Source organism: Mustela putorius, unplaced genomic scaffold (assembly GCF_011764305.1).
Source record: "Mustela putorius furo isolate JIRA1106 unplaced genomic scaffold, ASM1176430v1.1 tig00003858_pilon_pilon_pilon, whole genome shotgun sequence".
In the NCBI taxonomy this organism is placed as follows: Eukaryota; Metazoa; Chordata; class Mammalia; order Carnivora; family Mustelidae; genus Mustela; species Mustela putorius.
In genome coordinates, this window is record NW_025422010.1 from 53,102,512 (window position 1) to 53,121,215 (window position 18,704).

Sequence of the window (18,704 nt, forward strand, 5' to 3'; positions counted from 1 at the left end):
CCGCCTTAGCCGAGGATGCTGAGGATGAAGCTGCCGCTGAAGCCGACGCACCCGTGGAGCCGCCGCCCGAGGCGGAGGAGCCCGAGGCAGACGCACGGCCGGGCGCAAAGGCGCCGCCGCGTCGCCGCCGAGACTGCCGTCCCCCGCCGCCGCCGCCCGCGGGCCCGCCGCGGGCCCCCCCCGCCGCCGCCGCCGCCGCCGCCGCCGCCTCCGCCGCCGCCCCGGGGGCTAGGGCAGCCTGTTGCTGGCGGAGCAGCGGCGGGGGCGGGCATGCCGGGCGGCGGCGGAGGCGGCGGGCCCGCGGCGGCGCTGCGCGAGCAGGAACGAGTGTACGAGTGGTTTGGGCTGGTGCTGGGCTCGGCGCAGCGTCTGGAGTTCATGTGCGGGCTGCTGGACCTGTGCAACCCGCTGGAGCTGCGCTTCCTCGGCTCGTGCCTGGAGGACCTGGCACGCAAGGACTACCACTACCTGCGCGACTCAGAGGCCAAGGCCAACGGCCTCTCGGACCCGGGGCCGCTGGCCGATTTTCGAGAGCCGGCCGTGCGCTCGCGCCTCATCGTCTACCTGGCGCTGCTGGGCTCGGAGAACCGTGAGGCCGCCGGCCGCCTGCACCGCCTCCTGCCCCAGGTGGACTCGGTGCTCAAGAGCCTGCGCGCGGTTCGGGGTGAGGGTTCGCGGGGAGGCGTGGAGGACGAGCCCGGCGAGCGCGGGGAGGACGGCGAAGGCGAGGAGGACGCAGAGAAGGACGGTTCCGGCCCGGAAGGCAGCGGCGCCGAGCCCCGGCCCGGCGGCGGGTTGGGCTTCAGGGCCCAGGAGGAACTGCTGCTGCTCTTCACCATGGCTTCGCTGCACCCGGCGTTCTCCTTCCACCAGCGGGTCACCCTGAGGGAGCACCTGGAGAGGCTCCGCACTGCGCTCCGCGGGGGCCCCGAGGACGCAGAGGTGGAGGTGGAGCCGTGCAACTTTGCCAGCCCCCGGGCCCAGGTAAGGCGCGCGAGCCTGCCGGCCCCCGCGCTGCGGTCACCGCCCCGGCGGCCTCCCCGGCCTGGCTTTCGGACGCCGCCTGGCCGAGCCTGGCCCAGCGCAGGTGGCTCGGAATCCCTACCCCACGGCTCCCGGCCCCGTAATACTAATTTTCGTTCTGCTGGGCGGTTCAGTTCCACTCTCCCACCCCCACCCCCCCACCCCCACCCATGCACACTCAGGCACCCGCCATAACAGAATGCTCTAGAAGTCTCTTCCGTGCCGGAGTTGCCACGGAAAACATGGAGCTCTCAGCTTGGCCCCCCTCTTGGAGGAAGGGTCTTAGGACGTTTTTGGCTTAGAGCATCTGGTTGGAAAGGCGGAGCGCTGGAGGTGACTGTGTTAGCCTCAGTCTAGCCCCGGGCAGCGCCTTCTCTTTCTCGCCATCTGGCGCTCTGGTTGCTGTTTCGAAGCTCTGCCTTGTCCCCTCGCTGAGGTGTTTCCAAAGGTGCGCTCTCGGCGAGCTGCCCTTGTTTTCAGCACAAAGGGGCTCTTTTTGCTCAGTGAATGCCTGAGTTTTTTTTGAAAGGGGTCGTAGGGCTTTTGGCTCTTGTTGCTAACTTGGTGTTCCCAGAAAAAGCTTGATATGGAGAGCTGCGAATTGACTCAAAAACTAGAGGAGCCGTAGCGCAGGTTGTCTGGGTCAAGAAACCTCTCCTAGAGCGGGCTGCTTACACCTTTTACCTCTGGCATAACTTATTTTCTGTCGGACTTGAGTCTTGCCTACAGATTTAAATCGGGGGATATTTGCTGGGTCTTTAATGTACGCATACATGTTATTTTCTAAAAGTTGTTAAACACGATAGTGTAGACGAGAATTCAGATGAGTCACTTGTCTCAAACATTAAGGGGAAATTTTATAGAGCCGTGAAAGCAGTTTAATAGTAATCTAGGCCCAATATAAAGTCCTTGATCGTAATAATTTAATGTAGGAAAGGAGAGCAGGTTTCAGTTAGAATAAAAAATTAGGTACAATAGGTTTATTTTCGTGGTTTACAGTCATTTAAAAGGTAGTAATTTGGTTGTCATACTTTTCAACTTAGGTGATCTCCAGGAGTGATGTATTGGAAAGGGGGATTTTTTTCTGCTTCCTTTCTTGAAAGTTAATTCAACTTATGTATTGCTGTCATTCAATACTCTAGAACTAAAACTGGGCATTGTATTTCTCTAACGGCCTTGTGGGCTCAGTACTATTGAATCCAGGAATTTGGGGGCTGGAAGGGATTTAGGGATAATCTAGGCTGAGATCCTCCTTTTAAAAACGAGGCTTCTGTGAAGTGACTCACATTTTAGGGCATATTGTATCAGACTCTAGTGTAGTAATGCTAGTATCCAGTATTTTGGTGAGCTTCAAATTTTGTCTTCTATTGTCTATTTACTACTAATTTGCAGCTGTGTATACTATTGGTAAAAGCCCTTTCCCACTCTTAGCCTAGTCACTGAAATAATTGCAGAAAAGTCCTATAAGCCACTTATATTTGGAGAAGAGAGCCTGAAATCAGGAGGAATACTTGTATCTTTTTTTTTTAAATTATATAGTGTAAAGGTGATCTTAGATTGCAGGTATATGAAAATGTCATAGTGGAACAGTTTTATTCCATTCATATCATTTCAACGATAACCGATTTCTGATTTTAACTGCTAGGAGTCTTTTTTTTTTTTTTCTCCATTAAATTTTGCTTGTAATGAGAGGGTCGGAAGGCGACTAGAGAAAGAGAAATATGCGTGTACACTATAGTAATGAGATTTTCATCAGGACTGCAGTGTGTGGCCTTTTCTGGCTACCGGCGAGTGCTGGGCAAAGTGAGGTTGGGCATCCTGCCATTAATTTCAGCACATCGTTACTTCTCAGGCAGTGCCCTGTGCTGGGGCCATCCGTTGAAGTAGGAGAATAAATCATATGGGATACGCGTACTACAGGTGACGCTGAAGGCTATTTTTAGATACTGGTGGCGTGATGAACTTTTTCCTCGGGTAGCTTAGGTTACCGTAACAAGTCATTCACGTCTCATTAAATGGTTCTGACCCCGCACTTTCTGCTTGTTGGCCTGGACTCTGAGGTCCTCAGCTGTGGCTAGTTCTGGCCTTGAAGACATTTCCGCCGATCTTGTTGCTCCCAAGCTGTCATTCCAAAGGCAGCTGATGGGGGTGGAAGGATTTGCATCTCGATTCGCCGCAGCCCAGACCGCTGATGCTCGGCCTTGCGCCGCTGGGACGCTCCCGGTGGGGCAGGGCCCACCTCCGAGTCTGCAGGAGGTGCCCGAGTCTGGCACGTCCCTAGGCGGGGACGCGCGGTGGCGCGTCGGAGGTCCCCCCCCTTCCCCCGGTCACGCGCCGCCGCGGACAGGCCGACGCGTTTGGGGACCCGTCTCTCGGGGCTCCTCCCCTCCCCCTCCCAGCAAGATGGCGGCTGCCGCCGTCCACGTGACTGGCGCGCCGGTTCCGCCCCTGGGAGGGCGGGCTGGGGCGGGGCCGCACCTCCCCGGGGCTCCCTTCGGTCTCTGCGGGCGATAGGCCCCTGCGCGGGGCAGAGCTGAGAACCACGTGGATGGTGCGCTCTGAGAATGGCAGGGGGGAGCTCGTGGGGCCGACTTTTATTGCCCCGGAAGTAACCTTCTGGACACGTGTGTGTAACTTTCGGCTGGGAATCATTGTTTTTCAACACTTTCGTCCATACTAGACGCATAAAGTGAAACTGATTTATTTTTCCATTAGAATAAAAGCCCCTATTAGAGTTTCTGGCTTTCAAGACTCGTATTCAATACTTAATATGGAGCAGCTTCTCTTTTGAAGTTTTCTGTGAAAAACTAGTAACGTTTCTCTCTCTCTCTCTGACAAATAAATAAGTAAATCTTAAAAAAAAAAGCAACTTGTGTTTTAACACGAATTTTATGTTAATTATATGCTTTCAAGTTGACCAGTCCCAGCAGCTGTTTAGTGACCTACCATGTTTACCATAATAACTGATAGTTGAGGGGACAAGTCCACAAGCTTACTGCTAGAATATACAAATTGGGTTATTTTCGAAAACTAAAGGAAGATTCAAGTAGATTTTTACATTGAAAAGTAATATTCTCGAGCTTTTTAAAAAATGTGATTTGGAAAATGTTACATTAGATTACAACTTAAATATTGCTTTTAGGATACTTGTGCATAAAGTTCATCTTCTTTAACTCCTGTGGACTGCCAGTCACTTATATAAAATTCAGCATGCAGTATACGTTAGCAGTGTCCTGGGAAATGTGTGTGATTGATGTAGTTTGTTGTGTTGATAAAGTTACAGATTGCCTCTATAGCCTAGCTGAAAAAAAATTGGTTTTAAAAGGGGTCCCTTATTAGGAACCCAAACTGTAAATGGCCTGTTAGCAATAGTGACAAAAAACTGCATAAGTTTTTTTTTTTTTTTTTTTTTTTTTAAGATTTAATTTGTTTGACAGAGATCACAAGTAGGCGGAGAAGCAGGCATAGAGAGAGGAGGAAGCAGGCTCCCTGCTGAGTAGAGAGCCCTATGCGGGCTCCATCCCAGGATCCTGGGATCATGACTTGAGCCAAAGGCAGAGGCTTTAACCCACTGAGCCACCCAGGAGCCCCACGCATAAGCATTTTAAAAGATGTAGTTTTGTTGGTGTTTCATTGAAAAGAGAAGAGCCAAGCTTCCTATCTTTGCATGCTTAAAAGACTCTCCTAACTGCTCCTGAAAATGGATGTTCTAATTTTGGGGACTTAACCCTCCATTAGCAACACAAAGGCTGAAAAAAAAAAAGCATAAAATGCATAGACTATCATAGTAGCCGGTTAGTAGTTAATATTGTTTGTGTGGTGGTGTTTCTCTGGAGATTGTGTTTTCAGTATCCTTCCTCAAAACATAGTTGCTTGGCAAATACCTTGAATAAAACAGAAACTGAAAACTTCAGATAGTATTTAGTGTGGTAGATAGTATTTAGTGTTGTTTGAATTCACAAAACATACCTGAACTCAGAAAAATTAAGTGGTCCTGTGTCTTACAAAAATCAATGAAGAGAACTCAAAAAATTGTTACTTTCTTATAGCTTAGGTTAATTAATACGGTACTTGACAGAGTAAGTATCGCAAGTCATTCTGATAGGACAGAAAATGCACTGGTAGTGTTGGGGCCTGGAAAAAAAAAAGAGTGTTAACACAAATGCTCCTACTGTAAGAGAACTTGAATGTGTATGTGGCAACACTAATCCTACTGCAAGTATGACTGAAAACGAGAGGGGAGATGTCAGTGGTCAGGATTCCTGCCATCAGGCACTAAAAAGATGTTTTCTAAAAGTGATTTTTCAAGAAGAATGACTAAACTCCCAGATGAGAAATACCTTTATTTAATTGTTGGCCACCACTGGGAGATTTTAAACTGAATAGCAGCACTGGAGCCGTAGGCATGGAGAAGGCTTTCCTCCCTCCTACGGTGGGGGGATAATAACAGTGCTTATGTGAGATTGTTAGGATCAAATGAATGAGTACTTGTAGAGTAATGTCTGGCACGTGATCTTCGCTAAATGTTAGCAATTATAAGTAAAAGTTTAGTCTTGTTTGGAAGGTGCTGGTAAGAGGAATGGGAATAGCATCTCACAAATTACCAGTGGGAGACAGAACCAGCCGTATCTTTTTTTATTTTTTTTAAGACTTTATTTATTTGACAGAGGTCACAAGTAGGCAGAGAAGCAGGCCGAGAGAGAGAGAGAGAGAGAGAGAGAGAGAGAGAAAGCAGGCTCCCTGCTGAGCAGAGAGCCCAATGTAGGGCACGACCCTGGGATCATGACCTGAGCTGAAGGCAGAGGTTTTAACCCACTGAGCCACCCAGGCGCTCTCCAGCTGTATCTTTTGTGGGAAATTTTAGATTGGTTTGGCTGCAGTAAAATATAAGAGCAGTTCAGTTAATAAAGGCCGTTTTCCTGGAAGAGGCTTTTAGAATATGAGAGTTAGTGATTATTTTAGTAGCAAATGGGAGCTACTGGTATCCTTCTCCAAGTACTTCTGTTTTTCTGTACAGAGATTTTACTCAGGCAAGAACTCAAGGAAAGCTTGACCCACAATAGGAGAGGGTGGTTGAAAGGGAGAGGAGGAAACTGCTTTCCCGCACGTTAACTAGTATGATACATATTTATACACACACACACACACACCTTTTGTACACTTTTGTACCGTTTGTACTACCTTTTTTTTTTTTTTTTTTGTGGGAGAGAGGACAGGAAGTATGCTGCAGAGGTGACCAGAGGCCTTGAGTGATTGCCTGTTTAGCAGTAGACTCGGCTTCCATTCCTGCTCTGCCATTCCCTCTGTGACAGTAGCCAGGCTATTTAAGTTCCTGAGCCTCAATCGTATCTGTGAAATGGCATTAATAACTTTCTTTTGAGGTTGTGGTAATTGAATTAATGAGATAGCATGTAAAATAACATACTGTCTTGAGTACAAATCTTCTGTTGAGAATGATGCGCAGTGCACTTTTCTTTTCCACTAAGATGGAGCCTTCTGCATTGTTTTATCAGTTGTATTCAGGAATGGGCTTTCGTTTTTTTCTTCCCATTTACATAGTATTCTCCGTATTGTTCTCTATTACCATTCCTCTAAATTGATTGGCATTCAGGAAGGATGGGTAATTGTAAAGGTAGTGTTTGAGGCATTTATTTGAGGCAGTTATTTTTAACTTTTTAAAATTTATCTATTTGAGAAAGCATGGGGGGAAGCAGAGGGAGAGGGAGGGAATCTCTCGCATATTCTGTGCTGAGCTCCGAATCCAAGTCCAGGCTCAATCCCATGACCCTGAGATCATGACCTGAGTTGAGATTATGACCTGAACCCAAATCAGTTATTGGACCGTTAGCCAGCCAGGCACCCCTGAGGCATTTATTTTTAATATTTACATTGTAAAGATCTGGTATGCCACAGATAAAAGAAAACCAAAGGAAGCATTTCTCTGGGTCACAAATTATTAAAATATGTATTTTCTCCATAGTGAGTTCAGGGATAGAAATGGGGAACATACATATTCTGATTTGGGATAATCATTAACTCCCATGCAGCCATAATCTACTTTAAATCTTTATCCAGTTTTCTCATTTAGTCAGGAAACTATCCTATAATTTAAAGCTGTTTTGCCTTTTTGTTAGATTACATAATTTTTAGTTACTTCAAAGCACAGCCTGCAATCCATGCATAATAAAGGAACATTTTATGCTTTTTAAAATAGAAGCTACTAAATTGACTATTTTTAAACTTATTATTTTTTTCTTTTCTTGAGAAATATTAAGCTAAAGTTTTAAAAAAAATTTTTTTTATTAAAGACAGAGGCAGAAATGACATGCGCTAGCCTCGAAGCCAACCGAGCTTATTTATTGACTTTTTCATCACTGAGGACTGTGGAGCAGCACTCCCCTTCCTCACAGAGAAGGCTTTGTGGCAGAGCCTGCTTCTCGCCGCCTGTGTAAACAGCCACTCCAGAAGGGAAGTGCCTCGTTGCGTGTTGCTGTTACACGTGGCAAGACTCCTGGGCCCTTGGTAGGACATTTCCCTCCTGTCCTTCCTGTGCCACAGGGAACCTTTGGCCTTTAATTCCTTTCTCAGTGTCTTGGCTCGTTCAAATGTCTCATGCTTCTTCAAGAATTAACTTACTTGAGGTCACATACAGGTTTTAAACAGGTCGCTTTGGCAAGTTGTTTTGTCTTTACAAGTTCCCGGCTGCTCAGTCAGAAATCGGATAGCATCCGTGTTCCTTGCCTGTAACTGCCGGGAAGATGACCCCGGTCGCATGTATGAAAATGCCAGTAAACAAGCGTAAGAGGTACATACCCGTGGATCTGTCCAGTGTCCGAAGAGGGACTAGCACAGTCGGGTTGCAGTGGATGAACAGAAATGCCAGAGTAGGAAGGGCTGGTAGGGGTTGGGTCACAGAGGGCCTTGACAGACAGGAAAGGAGTGGGTTGCCAACAGGTTGCAGTGAAATTGAAAATCTGTGTGGGTGCACTGGTCGTGTGTCTTTCTGCCACATCCACTGTCCCTTTATGTGTGATGTGTAGGAAAGGCATGAATCATTGATTTAAAAAAAAAAAACCCCAAACTCTTCCAGGCTAATCCAATTCTCTCCGTGGTACCATTAAACTCCTAGTCACTCTGATTGGTTTGATAACCTTAACCCTCTCGTCCCCTCGTCCTGGCTGTGCCGTTTTCTTCCTGGACTTGATTCAGCACGGATTCTGCTGTTTTTTTTTCAGCCTTTCCACCTCTTCCCTGTTGGATACCACTGCCAGACACGTCTTCCTAAAGCAGTGTTGAATCGCATCACATACTTTGCTTTGACTGAGGGAACCTGGCCTCTAGTAAGTCTTGGTCTTAAAAGCTCTGTCTCCCACTGTGTTCACACATCCATCCCATCTTCCATTCAGAGCGCCCGCGTGATGTCTGCTGGAATTGTCCCTGTGGCTGTCTTCTCATAAGATTCTTTGCTGCCTCTGAAGGCCAGCAGTGTGTGTATTCTCTGCTGTAATTTTGGTACTTCTCTGACTTTTTTCCTGTTTTTTTTTTTTTTTTAAACTTTACTTTGAAATAGTCTTAACTTATAAAATTGACCTTCCTCCTAAATTTTAAGTTCCACAAAGACTTAGGCTTCATGTTTCTTTTTTTTTTCTTTTTTCTTTTTTGTCAACAATGCGTATATCCTAAAAGCTCACTCAAAATTTCTTATGCTTAGGCTTTTTTGATATGGCTCTGAAAAATACCAGTATGATAAATTGCTTTAAGACAAAGTACATCAGGAAGTGATTTTTTTGCTTTGTATGAATTATGCTTCTCGGCTACTTTATAACAGTCTTTGCAGCTCTGTAGTACAGGCACAACTGTTCTGGAAATAATAAAGGGAGTTACTGCTTTAGGTAAAAGCGTGGAGCAGTATAGATTTGAACTGAATCTTCAATAGGTGAATGGTCAGTAATTGTATTTATTAGTTATTATTCCAAAATCAGGCCATTTATAGTCCAAGTTAAGCTTTTTGTGTGTGGGGCATGCATAAGTTGGGCAGACCTGTGGATGGTGCTTTGATAGGATGAAGAACTCCTAAATCGTAGGCCAACCTCTTCCTTAAGTAGTTGTTTGTAGTTGCCTGGTGTTGATCTCCAATCTGTGATTCTTTTGAGGAGTGGAGGAGTCAGATGCCCAGCTGACCCAGTATCCTGCTTAGGATCAGAAAGTTAAAAACTGCTCCCTGAAGTGAGCCATCTGCAGACTAAGAATGGGGGATTTTTACGTTCTTGTTAGGAATATCTAAGGAAACCTAACTTTCCCCCAGCATGTTATTTTTCATGAAGGGAGGGTGTCACATGACTGTGATTTGGTGGTGGTCCTAGAAGCCACCACGAACAGCGTCGTGTGTGTTTGGAGCTACTTGAGAGAGAGGCCATCAAGCTTAGGGGAGGTTACCTGATGAAGAGAGCGGTCTTGGGTGGGCTTGTTTGGGGATAGTGCCAGTTCTAACAGGTGGCATTAAATGCAAGTCCTCATACAGCGTTTCTCTGCACTGTCCTGTTTACCAACCTATCCGTTAGTCACTGTCAAAGATCCATTTTAAACACAGTAAGCTTGCATGTCTGCATGGCTCCAGGAATGTTTCCCCGCTGGCGCCGAAGGCTGGGGCTCTGCTGCCGCCGGAGCTGGAGGGCCCGCAGTGCCGCGGGCGGTCAGACTTCTGAGCCCCGGTCTCGCTTCCTTCCAGGACCCTTTGAGCCTCCTCCCTCATCTCCTCTGGATTGGCCAGAGAAGGCAAGGGCAGCTGGCAGGTGTAATTCGCTGGAGCTGCTGGATTGTGAACGGGGTGTGTTCTGTTCACCTCCCCTGAAACATCTGGTAAAGTGGGATTTAAAGGTTTGGGGGGTCCTAGCCCAGGGGATGTTGCTGTTCCTGGTTTAGCCTCCTAGTTTGAGGGAACAAGAGGAGATCTCTTCCCTTCTGTAGTAGGGAAGCAGAAGCTTGGTTGGTAAATGCAGATGCTGGGTCTGAGGGTGGTGGAGGGATCCCAGCTTCGGTTTAGGACGGGAGGCTGTCCCCCTCCCCCAGCCCTGCCTTCCATACTTTGGCAGTTTGTGGTCTAAGTTTATAGTCCTCCCCCATCCACCTGTGAGCCGCAGGCGCCTACTAGACACTGTGCTGTTGGCACTGAAAGCAGAACCGTGACGGGAGTTTTGCAAGGAAAACCTCAAGGCCAGCGACATTTTTCTGGGATGGAAGCTGCGGTCCTCCTGCTCCTGCTGTAGGCTTCCCTGTCAGCATTCTTGCTAACTGCAGATCCTCCTGGTTCGGCTCGCTGGACAAGACAGTCACGTCAACAGTTTGAATGGTTTTAAAATTCGTAATACATTCCCGGGGCTCTCCAGAATCCGCAGAAAGTTCTGCTTCCCTCCCTTCTCGTTCCACCCGCCCAGCTGCCATCCGGTCGCGCTCTGCACAGGTCACCACTTCGTGTCACATCGAGGAGACCTTGCAGAGCTGCAGTCGCAGTGGCCACGGCGGGTCTGGGGGCTCCAGTGGCAGAGAGGACACATGGGTACGACGAACTTCGGGCCTCCCCCTCCATTCAGTGGCTAGGGTGCATTGACCCCTGCTTTATGGTCCGTTCTGCCACATTCGTCTACACCTTCTAGCCAGAAGAAACCAGAAGTTACAAGCGAGGTGAGCCCCGATCCCAGCAGAAACTCGCATGGTGCTGTCCCCCAGCCCCTGAGCTGTGGCGCGGCAGGTGCTGGCAGCGGTGCTTCCCGCTCCTGCCGCTTCCCGCACAGCAGTTGCCCCTCCTCAGTTGCTGAAAGGTGATGCCAGGTGTTACCGTGGGTTGAGTAGAAATGAGGCAAATGCCTGGCCCTTCTCAGCAGCCTCTTGGAGAGGCGGCAAGGAACTCTTCCCTTCTCCCTGGCGCCTTTCCTCTTCTTCCACGGAATTGGACATCTCAGGACATGTTTCTTGTAACTAATCGTTTTCTCACATTCAAAGTAAGGCTTTCTATGAATCCTTCTTAAATAATAACATGCTTTAGTTGGGACCTGGTGATGGAGAGAAGAGAATTTAAAATCTATGACTATGTAGGGGCGCCTGGGTGGCTCAATGGGTTGAGCTTCTGCCCTCGGCTCAGGTCATGGTCTCAGGGTCCTGGGATCGAGCCCCGTCTCAGGCCTCTCTGCTCAGCAGGGAGCCTGCTTCCCCCTCTCCCTGCCTCTCTGCCTGCTTGTGGTCTCTCTCTGTCAAATAAATAAAATCTTAAAACAAACAAACCTATAGCTGTGTAACAAGTTATACCCAGACTTGGTCTGGGCTTAACCCAGACCCATTTTATTATTATCTCCCAGAGTTCCATGGGCCAGGGGTGTAGACGGGCGATGAAGAGTGAGGGAGGCTTGTCTTGGTTGCGGGGTGTCTGGAGATGGTGGCTGGGACCTAGAGCTTCCCCCCACCCTCGCCAGTGCGGCCTCCTCAGGGCAAGTGCACTATGTAGGGGGTGGGTGGGGTGGGGGGACGGTGCTCAGGCCCCAGGGCTTCTGGGGACTTGCCCCCGGCAGTCCCGAATGTTCCTTCCCTCACAGTCTGTGGGTCAGGCATGTCTGGGAAAGCCAGCTGAGACCCACCGGCTGGGGGGTTAGATCCACCTTTCAGTGGGAGGGCCATCAAAGTATTTTTAGCTCTATTTAATTTACCACAGAAACTTAATAAGATTTTGTGGTTAGATACTAATCATCATCAAGTCTCACTTGATGAGTGTAAAAAAAAACTTCTGAAGAATTTAGTCCATTTAAAAAAAAAGCTATAAAATTCTGAATTTCTTTATTTTTTAATAGAGAATGCCCTGGTGTTTTTAAATTTAGTCTGCATCAAAGGACAAGAGGAAGCATGCAGAACACTGTTAGATGAGCTAAAATAAACTCCATCTACAGCTTGACCTTTGTTAAAATAAAAGGAGATCACTGTGACCTTTATTCTCCATGATATGTTAGAAGACTCTTGTTTAGTTTTGTTTTTAAGATTTTATTTATTTGACAGAGAGATCACCAGTAGGCAGAGAGGCAGGCAGAGAGAGAGGAAGGGAAGCAGGCTCCCCGCTGAGCAGAGAGCCCAATGCGGGGCTCGGGGCTTGATCCCAGGACCCTGAGACCATGACCTGAGCGGAAGGCAGAGGCTTAACCCACTGAGCCACCCAGGCGCCTAAGAAGAGTCTCTTTTGGACTGTCCAGGCAACTGACTATTTTAGGCTTTCCTCACACTGGTGAAATCTCAAGTCTGTAATTGTGTCGGATATACATTATAAAAGTTAAATTGGAGTAACCTCTGGAATGAATGAACTGTCCAGCCTGCCGTGTTACCTGACGTAGATTTGTGCTAACCAGGAGCTCTTAAGGCTCACCTTAGCACAGAAAACGCTTTCCTCAGATGACTTACAGAAAGGGAGAGGGAGAGCACACACATTCTCATGTTTTTTTTGTGTGTTCCTGTGCATATATTTTATAGGCTTAGATTTTTAAATTTCATTTTTTAATCCAAGCAGAGAAAGATTCGCTACTTTTCCCTTGTTCCTGACTCTTTAATCTAACTAGTCTTTGTAAAATGCCAGTTTTGGCATGTCTTCTATAGTGCGTTTTCCTGGAATCTGAACTTAATAGAGAAAGGGAGTGTAACGTCTCTCTGGAAGATTCCATAAACCAGTGCTTCTCAACTTTTATGACACCCTTCCCCCTACTGAGAGTAAAGGAAGCATATTTGACATGTGGAAAGGGGAGACAGCAGAACAGAGAGCCATTCGCTGTTGGGACTCCTAAACTTGATTCTGACCTCTGAAACTCACAAAGGCGTTAGATTAAATTTTTACTAAAGTGATAAAATTGCGAATTTTATACATAGTTTCTGAACTTGGTTTAAATAATTTTATAGCATTGAAGCATGCTGAGATGTAGGGTGGAAGAAAACTTAAGTAGTAGGTTTTTTCATGGGAAAGACTCTCGAACTTCATTTTTCTCCCTAGATTATTAAAGTAGGAGACCGTTTCCTGGCTGTTAAAAAGTATAACTTCAGACTTTAAAAATTTGATTTTGACTGTGAAGTGGACTACTTTCTCATGGTTGCTTCAGTGTAATATTTGTGGAGGCAGCATAATAAAATTATTTTTAAAAATTTTTATTTTTTGTTATAAAATGTATAACATAAAATGTGCCATTTTCACACCTTTTTGAGTGTATAGTACAGTAGCATTCAGTACATTCGCATTCTTGTGCAACCATCGCCATCATCCATTTCCAGGGCTTTTCTTTTATCCCAGACTGACCCTCTACATCCATGAAGCAAATTCTCCTCTGCGCCCCAGCCCCGCACCGGTAGCCACCGTTCCGCTTCCTGTCGGTGACAGGGACCGTTCTGGGTACCTCATGGGAGTGGGATAATACTTTGTGCTTTTGTGCCAGGCTTATGTCACTTAGCACCACGTCCTCGGGACTCATCTACATTGTAATATGTATTCGAGTTTTATTCCTTCTGTAGGCTGAATCCCACTCAGTTGTGTACACAAGCCACATCCCGTTTATCTGTTCGCCCAGTGGTAGACATTTGAGTTTCTACCTTTTGGCTGTTGGGAGTGATGCCGCCATGAAAAAATGCCTTGTTCACGTCCCTTGCTTTTCTCCACCTGGGAGCAGCATCGCAGGACCACGTGGTAACTCAGTGTCTCAGGGACTGCTGCTCTGCCTCCGCCAGGGCTGCTCTATTTTCCCTTCCTCCGGGGCGGGGGTGCACGAAGGTTCCAGTTCCTCCACATCCTCACCAGTCATCGTCGTGTTCTGTGTTTTTTGGAGAACAGCCATCTTAATGGGTGCGAAGCGGTATCTCAGTGTGATTTTGATTTGCGTTTCCCTGATGAAAACTATCTGGTTTGTTTGTTTGTTTGTTTGTTTTGGCAGATTTTGCATTTCTATTTGAAGGTGTTATTTTTTATTTATGAATCACAAATGAGCAGTGTAGAAAAATATTCTATAAAAAAATGGTTGACTTACTCAACTAAACTTCCAGTGAACACAAGTATTTGAGAGGAGTACAGTGCTTACTTACATTGATTTTTTTGAAGTTTTTACAGCAGTGTTAGGTCAGTGCTGTTTTATGACTTTGTCATTGATTATATGATCTAGATTAGGAAACAGATAAGTTTGTTGTTGCTAGAAGGATTCTTGCGGTCTACCTTTTTAAAATCATTAATACTGAAAATTGTTGAATGCCATCATGCAAAATGATTTGGAAGTTGGATGTTGATGAAGAGAGCTGTGCTGTCCTTCTTATTAAGTGGTTCTGTGTAGACAAATGCTTATTTCCTTGGGTTTCTACAGGAAGACAGGCTATATATAAGGCTGAAGCTTAGCTCCCAGGAGTGTCTAATAGGATGCTTTCTTCCCAGAAATAGAGCTGTCAACGTGCAGCTCATACCTGCTGTCAGGCCAGCATGCGTGAACAAAATATTTTTAAGATGGCAGAAGAAAATATTTTAAATGAGGATTCTAGGGAAGTGATGCGTCTTGTGTTTGCTTCATTTCTAAATTGGCACAATTTTTAAAAATTAATGTATATTATTGCACGTTTGTCAAATAGTAATTGTCTGTTAAAACTGGGGTGGTTTGTTCTGAGTAGTATTTTGAGATTCTGAATGTGAAGGTGTAAGGTGTACATTGTGATAAAGAGTTGTAAGGCTGTTTTATTTTTTTGGCTTAATCAGTGTGTTGTAGGAACAATATATGCACTGCTTTGGTTCTGGAGAGCCATGGGTGAGATAAGCAGGCCCTTCCTGACTCCAGGCAGCAGTTCTCTCAGAAGTAAAACTTCCTCCAGCTCACTGAGGATAGTGATTGGCTGAGCAAACTCAGATTTAGGGCCCAGTCGCTGTTAGGTGGCTACTGTGACTAATGGTAAACCCACTGGCCATACTCATTCTTGTTCGAAAAGATTTGGCAGATACTGATGATAACATTTTGTAAAACTTTTTCCTACCAAAGCATCTTTTAGACCATCACTAAAATCAAGTAGTGAATAGAAATTGCGAAATTAATGTAAAAAAGAAAATTCTCATGTATATGGGGTGTTACCATAAAGGATATCCTCCTTTATCTGTGTTCCTTTGATTCTGGTTCACTTTGGTTTGAATTGACATTACTGGGAAGTCCCAAGTCATAATGTGCAGTATGTCCCAAGAACATTGGGACAGGAAATAATGGATGGAATATTACTGTGAAATGAAGATATATATTGATTCTTTTTCCTTACTGATGAATGCCAGTTTGTACCTTTCTACCTGTAACATATAATCAGCTATTTGAGCTCTAAAGTTGCTGTTAAAATCATTGCTGTTACAAGTATAAGACTTGAATATCGTTTATTTCTGTGGAGTTGACTCTTCTTAGACTGTGCAGTAGACTAACATGTGCCCCTCTTTCTCACCTAGAACGATTCTGCTCATGGTGATTACACGCCAAGTAATGAGGCCAGTTTATTAGAACAAGCCCCAATACCTCATGATGGACTTCCTGTGGCACCTCATAGAACCCAGCGAGAAGGTATGCTTGTTTTTTTGTTTTTGTTTTTTTAAGGATTTTATTTATTTATTTGACAGACACAGTGAGAGAGGGAACACAAGCAGGGGCAGTGGGAGAGGGAGAAGACAGGGAGAAGTAGGCTTCATGCCAGGCAGGTGCCTGATGCTGGCAGGGCTCGATCCCGGGACCCTGGGATTATGACCTGAACCGAAGGTAGACGCTTAATGACGGAGTCACCCAGGCTTCCTGGTATGCGTGTGTTTTGTAAACTACAGGGGAAGGTTGCAGAGTGCTAGTTACCTTGGTTAACTCTAATTCTTCTCTCTTTTTTGGAGTAGAGATATTCTCCAGGTCCTACGTTTGGCTCAGGCCCAAGTCCCTTACCTTTCCGATCTGCATCTGGGCTCCTGCTTCTCAACCCTTGGCCCGTCCTGGCTTGTGTTTACTTGGTTCTGCCTTGCAGTTGGTTTTCTTAAATCTAGTTGCATACTTTTGGAGTGCAGAAACCTTCACATTTTCCCAAAGTATTTGGTTGAGTGCTTTATCTGGAGAATGTGCTCAGCATTTCCTGAAAAAAGAAATTTTACGGAAGTTCACTGTAAGAAAGTGAAGAAATTTCTTACAAACCCATGCTTCCTACAGTAAGGCAGATTTCAAGAGGGCTGGGATGGGGGAATTGAAAGGACATTTCCATCTGAAAAGAAGGGAGCTCAGATATTCACTTCTCTTAATATTTGGGGAGTCCGTTAACCTGAGGGGAAAATTGAAATGGAAAACATAGACGCCCCCCGGGTAGCCTGGGCCCAGTGAAGTGTGTGCAGTAAGCGTCACACACAGTTATGGCAGCTTTGAATCAACATCATTTTGTCTCCTCTCAGGACCAACAATAGTCCTTTTTGTGTAGTGCATTTTTCCTCACAAGAGGAAAAATAGGTATGCATGTTTAATGTATTTTAAAAAGTCTACATAATTACCTATTCCAGCCTGTTCAAAACTATAGAACTACCTGACTGATCGTCTCCTTCAGCCACACTCATTGCACGTGCGAGTGACCCGAAGCAGAGTTTGCTTCTTCAATGAAGGTCCTTTTTTTTTTTTTTTTAATAGAAAATATTTTAGAAAAACAAAAAATGCATCAAAATGCTAACACCCACAAGATGGTACTATTGGTGATTTTTCTCACGTTCTTTAGTTTTGAACCAACGCATGTGATCTCTGCTGCTTAGTTTTAATTTATGAGGGCCGGAGGGATTTATGAGGGATGGCTTACCGGCCATCCCTCACCATACTCTTGTCTTGCTCATCTTGATTCTCAGAGATCAGGCTGAAGACCTAGCCCCATTCCCTTACCCCATAATGCCCCAGTGGTCCCCTATCCTTGCCTAGCCCACAGACTGGCGGAAGTAGAGGTGCTTTGTATTTTCTGAACGTAGATTGGTTCGGATGGTTGTTATTAAATAGCATCGTCCTTTACATAATTTAACAGGAAAGAAAACGGCGGCTCTCCTTGCCCCGCACTCACCGTGGTTGTACCGCGTCAGATCTGAGGACTTCAGGCTTCCCACCTGGCTTTTGAGATTTTCTTTTGTTTCCATCCTCAGCATTTCTCGCCCAGTGAGGGGACCTTTTCCTAGAAGCGGGCCACCAAACACTGTATATGTATGGAAATTTGGCACAAAATAATGGTGGTGGTATCTTTTTTGTTAGGAATGTCTGCTTTCCCCCAAATGTCTGTTCCTTTCCCTTTCCTGTTTCCCCATTGCTCACTCTCCGTGGTCTACAACCGTCTTAATTCTTCTCTCTGCTTCTGTTACTTTGTGTATTCTCCTTCATCTATTTCAACTTTTTTCTCTCCGAGTAAATTCTTTTCCTTTTCTTCACCATCTCCTGCCCCCTGAATTTAACAGTGACCCTAGTCTGTGGAATCCCTCTCCTGACTCCCATGACCTTTGTCATGTTCGTGACTACAGTCTCATTAGTGCTTACATGCTGTTTCTTCTTTTCAGACCCTGAGAAACAGCTGCTCTTGCCTCCCCCCCCTCCCCCAAGTCCCTGTATTGCGGTTAGTAGCCTGGCCGTTTTCAATTTGTAAAGACACTTACTTCCTGAAAGATGGTATTAAATGAGTAGTTCCGGAATTTGCACATTTGCTTACTTCATTAATAAGGTGGCATCTTACCTAGTTCAATTCAGAGTTACGTATGTAATTTAGGACCACTACTTTAACTGTATATAGTCAGTTGTGAAAAATTTTGCTATAGTGAAGCTTTACAGTGAAGTTCATGAATAACATTACATTTATAATACTATTATATGATATTAAGGGTCCTGTTGAGAACAACAATTTTTAAATTCCCAATTGGAAAGAAATTTTTATCAGTTTTATGTATTACATTTGAAAGTTCTCTTTTCAGTTTACTTATTTTTTTTTAAAGACTTCATTTATTTATTTGACAGACAGAGATCACAAGCAGGCAGAGAGGAAGGGAAGCAGGCTCCCTGCTGAGCCAGAGAGCCCCGCAGGGCTCGATCCCAGGACCCTGGGATCACAACCTGAGCTGAAGGCAGAGGCCTTAACCCACTGAACCACCCAGGTGCCCCATAGTTCTTTTTTCAGTTTAAACAAAAATTAGGTATTTTCTAGTTCATACCTACCATGCATGAAAAATTGAATAAAGTGCTGTCGGCGGTAATTGGAATAACAAACATTTTGGAGATGGTCCTCTAGAAAAATAATCTTTCCTGTAGGTGTATTTTATTTATTATTTATTGGTGCTTAACAGGATGCTCGGAGAACTGCTGAGGTCCTTGGCATGCTTAATGGATATAGGAAAAAATTCACGGATGAACAGCACGATGCTGTGCTTCTGCGCTTTTCAGTTTTATGTCGTGATTTAAGACCAGTAGTAAAGGTGAAGCTAAATAGCTTAGTCGTTTAGCACTTGTCGGACTGGGTGACCGAAGCCTGCATCTGTGGAACCAGTCCTCGTGTTTTCTCTCTTTCAGCTGTGCACATTGAGAAGATAATGTTGAAAGGAGTCCAGAGAAAAAGGGCTGACAAGTACTGGGAGTACACGTTCAAAGTAAGCCCCTCTGCCCCAACGGGCTCTCATGTACCGT

The 18,704-nt window shown here is 45.6% G+C and overlaps 1 protein-coding gene across 1 annotated transcript in view; it reads left to right on the forward strand.

Annotated features, from left to right (window-relative positions):
• ZCCHC2 (zinc finger CCHC-type containing 2) overlaps nt 1-18,704 on the forward strand; it is a 57,775-nt gene continuing 39,071 nt past the window's right edge. The window contains 5 exon segments of the mRNA XM_045065696.1: nt 1-52; nt 55-158; nt 160-984; nt 15,494-15,605; nt 18,591-18,667. Coding sequence (XP_044921631.1) covers nt 16-52; nt 55-158; nt 160-984; nt 15,494-15,605; nt 18,591-18,667 — 1,155 coding nt within the window. The 5' untranslated portion in view covers nt 1-15.